This window comes from Marmota monax, unplaced genomic scaffold, assembly GCF_021218885.2.
Source record: "Marmota monax isolate L192 unplaced genomic scaffold, Marmota_monax_Labrador192_F-V1.1 WCK01_AAM20220418_F8-fsc00120, whole genome shotgun sequence".
In the NCBI taxonomy this organism is placed as follows: Eukaryota; Metazoa; Chordata; class Mammalia; order Rodentia; family Sciuridae; genus Marmota; species Marmota monax.
The window spans coordinates 2,904,960-2,914,438 of NW_026694424.1; the positions used below are offsets into that span (position 1 = coordinate 2,904,960).

At 35.5% G+C, this 9,479-nt stretch overlaps 1 protein-coding gene across 4 annotated transcripts in view; it reads left to right on the forward strand.

Moving 5' to 3' along the window:
- Positions 1 to 9,014, forward strand: part of Ghr (growth hormone receptor) — a 243,193-nt gene extending 234,179 nt beyond the window's left edge. For all 4 annotated transcript variants that reach the window (XM_046468261.2, XM_046468260.2, XM_046468258.2 and 1 more), the window contains exons 8-10: positions 1,302 to 1,392; positions 5,762 to 5,831; positions 5,998 to 9,014. In XM_046468261.2, the coding sequence (XP_046324217.1) occupies positions 1,302 to 1,392; positions 5,762 to 5,831; positions 5,998 to 6,972 (1,136 nt within the window). In that variant the 3' untranslated portion in view covers positions 6,973 to 9,014. The remainder of the gene's footprint in view (positions 1 to 1,301; positions 1,393 to 5,761; positions 5,832 to 5,997) is intronic.
- The last annotated feature ends 465 nt before the right edge of the window (positions 9,015 to 9,479 follow it).

Below are 9,479 nucleotides of genomic sequence, written 5' to 3' on the forward strand. Positions count from 1 at the left end.
TGTCTAGGAGATTTTAATAACTTATTAAATAAGAAAAGCATATTAAAGTATAAAGGCAGACATTTAGAAAAGCAACATTAAGGTAAATTCCACTTGCCTTTTATTAGGGTGTTTAGCCTCAGCCACTGTAGTGAGAATACTGGCAGCCAACTTTAAGGTTACTGAGAGAGGCACTTAGTCCTAAGGAATGAAATAGATGCCCCCAAGTTTCATTCAAAATATACTAAACTCTGAAAACAGGAACCTCAGTGGGACACACACACACAAACACACACACACACACACTTTTTTTACAGCTGTAAAACATAACTTTCACATGTGTAAGAAATTTCTGTCATGATTCATTAATAAAAACTCTGCCCTGATATTTTTGATATATCCTCAATCTGGAAGCTAAAAACTATCATCACATTTATTTAAATAAATAAAGTGATCATCATTTATTTAAGCTTAACAAACAACAGTTTTTTTCCCCTAGCACCAAAGCCTTTATTGACAATCTTTTTTTTTTTAATTTGTCCTAATTAGTTATTCATGACAGCAGAATGCATTTCGATTCATTGTACACAAATGGAGCACAACTTTTCTTTTCTCTGGTTGTACACGATGTAGAGTTGCACCCTATATACAGTCATACATGTACCTAGGGTAATGATGTTCATCTCATTCTAACGTCTTTCCTGACCCTGTGCCCCCTCCCCTTCTCTCCCTCCCCTTTGCTCAATCAAAGTTCCTCCATTCTTCCCACACATACCCCAATATGGATCACATCCACTTATCAGAGAGAACATTCAGCCTTTGGTTTTTTGGGATTGGCTTACTTCACTTAGCATAATATTCTCCAACTCCATCCATTTATCTGCAAATGCCATAATTTTATTCTCTTGTAATGCTGAGAGATATTCCATTTTGTATATGTACCACAGTTTCTTTATCCATTCACCTACTGAAGGGAATCTAAGTTGGTTCTACAGTTTAGCTATTATGAATTAAGATGCTATGAACATTGATGTGGCTGTTATTGACACTCTTTGGACACATAAGATGCTTAAAGCAGTTTGGTTTACTCTTAAATCATGCATTATGTTTGAACTACATGCTTTTTATTTTGAAGATTTTTTTTTAAAGTGAAAGGATTTGAATAGTGGACAGAGGTGTTCTTAGAACAGGAAAAAATCCTAATTTATCCCACTCTGCTTCTGTAGTTGTCAAGTAAGATGATTGACTATATAAGAAAGTGAAATGTAAACTTGCTTCAACTATTCATACATGTGTGAGTAAAATATTCCCATGTGTTTCAGATTTCCGGTTTCCATGGTTTTTAATTATTATCTTTGGAATATTTGGGCTAACAGTGATGCTATTTGTAGTCATATTTTCTAAACAGCAAAGGTAGGTGTGATACAGTATTCTCTGGTATGTTTTTGCAAGTTGTTTAGATTTCCATGCATTTCTGTGTTTTATTTGATATTTTCTCTTGCATGAGTATAAATTTTATTTAACACAGTATACCTTTATGTCCAGTTATATGTTTACTATTTCTAAAAACTCAATTTGTTGGGTTCATCTTTGAGAAAATACAGGTTTAGACTCTATCTATGAAGTTGTGTAGGACATTAAGAGCTTAGACTAATGATACCACACACCATGTAATAGGCACCTCTTCCCCTCAGTGCTTAAAGGGTTGACCCATTCACTCCAGGACTCCAGAGCATCATCACGGAGCCTTTGGCTGAGGCTGACACAGTCCTCAGTATAGGCAAACTGAAATGGCAAACTAAAGCCACCTAGACAATGTAATCTAATAAAAACATCCTTAAGACTTCATATGATGTGATTTTAAGTAAATCTGGGTCTCGTTTAAATGATTTGGATAGTTATAACTTTGTATTTCACCTGCATTTGCAAATACAACTGAAATGCTAAGTTTGAAGCAATTCTATTTTGCATTTTCTGGGATCCAAAAGATTGGGTTCCAGTGTCTCAGTGACTGCTGTTTGATCCTGTTTGACTCCCTTAACCTTTCTGGGCTTCCACGGTGTCATAGGTAATATGAGTGCTGGTTTATATGCTCTTTAAATTTGCCTTGAGCCCTGAGATGTTATCATTCTGTTTTTCTTCCTGAAAAATAAATAAATAAATAAAAATTTAAAAAATTCAGTCCACACTATAGGAAATTATTTTGTACAAAATGTAGAAAAAACAATTGCAATAGATTGCTAGTTTCTTCCATTTAAGGAATTTTAAAAGCCTCATGGGTTAATATGGGGAAAATAAATACATTTTTAGAATTTTAAGTAATATATGCATTTAAGTAATGCTAAAAACAAGAATCAAATTATTCTGTAAGTTTCTTGGTCTGTACAATTGGTGGGATAATTTATATGTGACTGTCATAAATTATATGTTTGCAAAGTAATTTGTTTTTAACACTGGCAGTCCATTTCAAAACATTGTGAAGGCCAAGAAAATTTGTTATATTGTTTAGTTGTATCAGCTACAATATTTGGAACAATAAAATAATCCTCTCAACAAATAGATTTCAAAGAAATTATATTAACTTTTGACTAAAAAAAGCATTTTCTGTGAATAACAAAGAATTAATCTATGACACTTGTTCAAAATCACCAAATTGTAAAATAGATATGGAGTCTTTATTGTACTACCAATTTCCTATCTAAATTGAATTCTTTACATAAAAAAATCAATTTTTTTTCTTTTCCATTGAAACATTTATCATTTTCTAAATTTACATGTTCTAATGCAAGTAGGAAATTTGTACAAAATAGTTGTCAGCAGATGTGGAAATAACACATATTCCCAACAATTAATAAGATGCTCCACAGAATGAGGTGCTAAAGTCAGTCTTTCCTAGAACTCCAGGCTACAGAGTTTTTCAGGTCCCACATGTCTTTAAAGATTTGTGCATCCTAATTCATTATTGAAGCTACTTTAATCCAGAAAATTGTCGATTCTACAAAAAAATTATAATGTGATTCATACTTGAATAAATGATAGCACCCTCACAAACATAGTTTAAAGCCAGGTTATCTTTACTCCGTACTAGCTTCTACCATATGACCCACCAGCCTTGAAGCTATTATTAATTAAAGGAATAAATAATTAAATCAGCATAAAACAGAAGTAGGAAAGTGAAAGCCAAGTTCAAGCTGCAGATCCTCATTTTATTTATTTATTTATTTATTTATTTAGAGTAGGATTCTACTACAAAGCAGATACAAAATAGAGAATTTTCACACCAAAAACTCCAGACTTCTGGATTGTCTTTAAAACTTGACAGATGTAGTGGAACTAAGCTGATCTTTCTACATGGCACATATATGGAAGCAGAGAGCCAGCTGTACCCTTTGGGAAGGGCATACACTCTCCAGTTTGCCGCAAGCATCTTTTCTTCTCACAGCATTGTGACTGGCCTGCTTCATTTAATGACATGACCAACTTGGGCCCTTGAGATTTCAGGGCCAGCCACTGTGTCAGAAAGTGGCCACACCCATAGAATACAACTAACACAAGTACAAACACATCATGCTCTTCATAAGGAGAGGCTCACCTCACAAAATCAACATTAGCCATTTGGGATTCTTTGCTTCCTATAATTAGGGATATGTTGCATTTTTTAATGTTTGTAAAAATTTGAAATGTGCATTTAGAAATGCCAAATTTAATAATGCAGCAGTGTGACAGAAGGCAAAAGAGCCTCAGTTTGGAGTCAGGTAACTTGGATTTGAACCTCAATTGTGCCCTAGTGTTAGTGCATGATTTGAGACTGTTCCTTAATTTTTCAAATCTTTGTATGAATACTATCATTGACCTCCCTGATAGTTATAAGGTTTAAATAAAATGTTTAGTTCATGATCAAACAATTGTTTTAAAGAGAATTAGTAAAATTTTAGGCTTCAGGTGCCATATGTCTTTGTCACAACAACTCATTTCCACCTCTGTAGCATGACAACAGCCAGAGACAATATGTAACTGAATGAATGTGGCTGTGTTCTACAAAATCAAGTGGTAGTTCAAATTTGGCCCAAAGTCTATAATTTGTACTAAACTCTAATGCAAAGTATATCTCACACTGTCTAGTTTATCAGAGAAGCTCAAAATGAGAGAAATTATTATTAGTAATTCATGTTATTCATTTCTATATCTGCTATTCATCAGTAATAATTTGTTTTAACATTTACTCCACTAAGTAAGCATAGTGGAGAAATCACAAAGCAACTTATACAGTGGAATTTGGTTTATTCTTTAGATTAGATAAAATGGCAGGTGGAAATATTGAAAGGAAGTGTTCCTTATTGAATAGACTGCATAGTCCATTCACACTCAGTGGACTAGCAACTGATATCCAAACTCCAGGTTACTGTCCCTGCCTAACAATGGCATTTCTCACTACATAGGAGGTGGATTTGTTTTGTTTTGTTTTGTTTTAACTATAAAACAAGTTGGTTGAAATAAATAATCCCTGAGCTTCTTTCCAGAGCTACAATGTTGGTTTTAAGATTCAAGCTCTAGTTACGCTGCCAACAAAATAGATGGTTTGTTCCAATTTATTTGGCAAATGCTCGTTGAGGATTTCCATGTGCCAGGAATTGTGCTAAGTGCTAGGGATTCAGCAAGGCACAAGACAGGCAAGACAGACATGGAAATGAATCAGAGTCAAAAATAACTTAAATATTTGGAACAGAAGATATAAGTACAATTACAGTAGTATGTATGTAAGTCCATCAAAACAGAAGAAAGAGCAGTAGGGGAGATGAAGGGGATTAAAGGGGAGAAAGGAGGGGATAAGGAAAGAACAATGGAATGAATCTGACCGAGCTTTTGTTATGTACATACATGAATATCCCAAAGTGAATCTCAACATCAAGTACCTCCACAAGACACTAATTAAAACAACAACAACAAAAACAACAACAACAACAACAACAAAACTATAAGTAAATTGCAGAACAACCAGTAGAGTAGAGGGAGGGAGGAGGAGGGGAGGGGATAAGTGTGCTTGGGACTGAATTAGAGCAAATTATATTCCATGCTTTTGTGATTATGTCAAAATGAATCCTAATGTTATATATAACTAAAAAGAATCAAATAACCAAAGTCCAAACTGTAAAAAAAAAAAAATCCATTCTCAAAAGTTGGAGCTAGTTCATATTTAGCCTACTCTATCTGAAATGGCCCTTGTAGTAACTGTCTGGTTAAAAATCATCTTAGATGACTTTATGATTAATGTCAACTGTGTGGTGTTACCTTGTCTCACATCACCCTTTTTCAAGGGCACAAATAACGTTGGTTGGCTGGCTCTACATAGATTGGTTCTTTTTCCTTTACTCATTTTTTTTTCCTGCAAATTACTGAGGAGATGTACAATAAAATTGCTTTCCTTGTAACAGACATGGAAATTGGCTTCAGGTAGAATTAAATTTCTCTCTCCCAAATGCTAAAGTGGGATGGCCATAAAAAGCATTAAGAAGAAAATGAAATTATAGAAAAACCACATTTTATTTGAATAGACTTCAGAAGAGGACTTTTTTGTTATTATTGTTTTTCTTTCTTACACTTTTTGCAGTTTTTCTTTATCATTTACTGCTTTATATTTTTCTTCCCTTTCTCAGCTTCCACTTATATAGAATATCAAAATACTTGAAATAAGTAATATTCTGCCAATATTTTATTTGTTTTGAAATAAGAGAAATGTGTAACTTTTAAGATCCATCAAATGAAAATTCTGTTTGTTTTCAAGGATTAAGATGCTGATTTTGCCCCCAGTACCAGTTCCAAAGATTAAAGGAATTGATCCAGACCTCTTCAAGGTAATTAATAAATCCGTCTAAACTATAGATTGTGATTGCACTAACTAATACCTGAAGAACATTGCCACATGTCGAGAGCTTTTTGCAAGCTCTGTGTATTGGATTTAAATGATTTCGTCATTATGAGTTTCTTTTCATAAATCTTCATTTTCTTTCTGCTTCTTAGGAAGGAAAATTAGAGGAGGTGAACACAATCTTAGCCATTCATGATAATTATAAACCTGAATTCTACAATGATGACTCTTGGGTTGAATTTATTGAACTAGATATTGATGATCCTGATGAAAAGACTGAAGGATCAGACACAGACAGACTTCTAAGCAACGGCCATCAGAAATCACTTAATGTCCTTGGGGCCAAGGATGACGACTCCGGACGAACCAGTTGTTATGAACCTGACATTCTGGAAACTGATTTCAATGCCAATGACTTAGGTGATGGTACCTCAGAGGTGGCTCAGCCACAAAGGTTAAAAGGGGAAGCCGATCTCTTGTGCCTTGACCATAAGAATCAAAATGAGTCACCTTATCATGATGCTTCCCCTGCCATTCAACAACCCAGCATCATCCTGGCAGAGGAAGAAGACAAACCACAACCACTTCTCATTGGTGAAACTGAGTCAACTCACCAAGTTGCCCCTACTCAGATAAGCAATCCGAATTCACTGGCAAACATGGACTTTTATGCCCAGGTGAGTGACATTACACCAGCAGGGAGTGTGGTCCTTTCCCCGGGCCAAAAGAATAAGGCTGGGATAGCCCAGGGCGACACGCATCTAGAAATGGCCTCACTCTGCCAAGCGAACTTCATCATGGACAATTCCTACTTCTGCGAGGCAGATGCCAAAAAGTGCATCGCTGTGGCCCCTCAAGTGGAGGTCGAGTCACATGCAGAGCCAAGCTTTAACCAGGAGGATATTTACATCACCACAGAAAGCCTTACCACTACTGCTGGGGGGTCTGGGACAGCAGAACATGCCCCAGGTTCTGAGCTGCCCGTCCCAGACTATACCTCTATTCATATAGTACAGTCTCCACAGGGCCTTGTCCTCAACGCGACTGCCTTGCCCTTGCGGGACAAAGAGTTTCTCTCATCGTGTGGCTACGTCAGCACTGACCACCTGAACAAAATCATGCCGTAGCCTTACTTTGATTTCCCAAGAATAACATACTGAATCGCCAAGAATTGGCTGGGGCATGAATGCTGAAACCAAAACAATCTTTAAACATTTGGGGGGAGACTGTGAGGGTGGGTATGGATTCAAATGCCTCTTCCTGAAATGTGGAAATGTTATTAAAAGGAAAAAACAAGAACATTTAATCAGAGAGATATTCCCCGTTGTGAATTGTAAATATTTTAAAGAATTGTCTCAAAAGACTCTTCAGTAGCAGTGATTGTCTTATTATTGTGGGTGTTAATTTTGTGATACTAAGCATCGGATGGCTACATTTTTAATGTATAGTAAATTGTGCTTTTTGAAAAAGCAAAAACAATCAGGTGGCTTTTGCAGTTCAGGAAATCAAATGCAAATCATAGCACAGGCTAATTTTTTTTCTTTTTTTAATAATTGGGAAGTAAAAATCTAGGTAAGAAAGCAAAAGCAAAAGTAGTTTGGATATGTAAAACATTTATTTTGACATAAAATTGATAAAGATATTTTTAATAATTTAAACCTCAAGCATGGCTATTTTATAATACACTACACACTGTGTACTGTAGTTCACAATGACCCCATCTAAGGAATGTAGTAACTACAGTCTAAAGCTGGTTTAATGCTTCAGTCAATACACCTGAAGAAAAACAGACAAGCTAGTTTTTTACAAGTCCCTTTTTTATACTTCCCCAAAGTTCTTAAGTAATTCTAAGATCTCTAATAACCTGCATTATTGGAACATACCCATCTTATCTGAATTTTTAAACAAATATTTTTAAGTTAGAAAACTTTTAAATGTTTACATGGATCAATGCACCATAAACCAAAAAACAGGAAGGAGGAAAAAAAAAAGAAAAGAAAACCCTTCTTCACCAAATTTCAGTGTAAGCCAGAGAGCTAATGCTAAGACAAGTAGAAGTTACAGCTGGTTCCCCTGGGCCAGGCTGCTGACGTGTTGAAGTGCACGTGGTATGAATTTTTTTAGCACACAGATCATGAGAAATAAGCTCCAAAACCTGCAATGGTATCTTTTCAAACACAGCTTGGTTTCATTTCATAGTTACCTAAAAGAGGAATAAAATATAAGCAGCATTTTGTAAGCAGAAGCAGATCAAATGAAGTTAACTGAACAATGGAACAGAAAGCTTAAGAAATAGGTTTTTGTTTCATAGTCTATAGCTGAGGACACATTTATTATTTGTGGTAACAAGGGACAGATGGTAAGCAAGCCAAAAAGAGAACTCAAAATTAATCAAACCAATAGAAGAAGCTTTCTCACCAAGCCTAATAGGATTTACTTAAAACTATAAAATAAGTTTCATCATTTTTTATTTCCCCTTTGAGAGGACTGGCCTCCAACCAGGTAGTCAGAAGAAAATGAAGGAGCCTAAGTAATTTATCAATTATTTTCCAATTCTTTATCAACTTAAACATTATCCTTTGGAATAGCTCCCCTAAAGGTTTATGAAAGAGAAGAATCTCATCTCACTGAATATGTCTCACTTTAAGTATTTTTTTAAAAACACTTTAAACTTTAAAATTAATTCTATTTGCCATTTAGCTCAAGACCTTTTGGGGAAGCAAGCTAATGGCTGGCAGTTCCCTCTTTCTTACAGAATTCCCTCTTTCTTACAGAAAAGACAGTGAAAATCTAGAATTGGGTGTTTAAAGTTCAACATGTTACTTTGTGATAGATGTTTAATAGATTCTCTGCTACCTTGCTGCTTAGGGTTTTCTCTAAAAGCTACAAAATTTAGTTTCATATAAAACATCATCAATGTAGAGCCTAATTCAACTTAAAGCTGTGTTTTTGGAAGAATTATATTACTATTTCACAATAGGCTGACCACATTTCTATAGCCAAAAATAGCTAAATACCTCAATCAGTCTCAGAATGTCATTTTGGTACTTTGCTGGCCACACAAGCCATTATTCACTAGTATGACTAGTTGTGTCCTGCAGTCTATATTTAACTTTCTTTATGTCTGTGGATTTGCTCCTTCAAAGTTTAATAAATTTATTTTCTTGGATTCCTGAATGTGTGCTTCTATTGTCAAACCTCAACATGAAAAGATCTTAAGACATGAAAGCATCTTAGACTATATTCTGTGAGTTCTTCTCACTGTAAGGGAATCTTAGCACAATTAGTTCAAGCATCAGTAATGCAGTACAGTTTTTTGTTATGTTCTAAATAGAAGCTGAGGAGGCAGCTCCATATCTCTATTTTTTGAGGACACAAGAGTTCCCACTAGGAAATATGCTGCTGGCCTGTTTGAACTATGCCTTCTTTGGGCTGTACCTCTCATGGGCTATGCCATTATAGAAGTCAAATGGTGCATCCAAGTTGATGTGGGGTGCATGTGGGGCGAGGTGCATGTGGGGTGGGGTGCATGTGGGGTAGGGAAGAGTGTTGCTTGGGCATTGTCTTCAAACTACATTCCTAGGTTGATCATGTTACCTGGAAAGAGGAAAATCAGCTCTTCCTCTACTGTTCA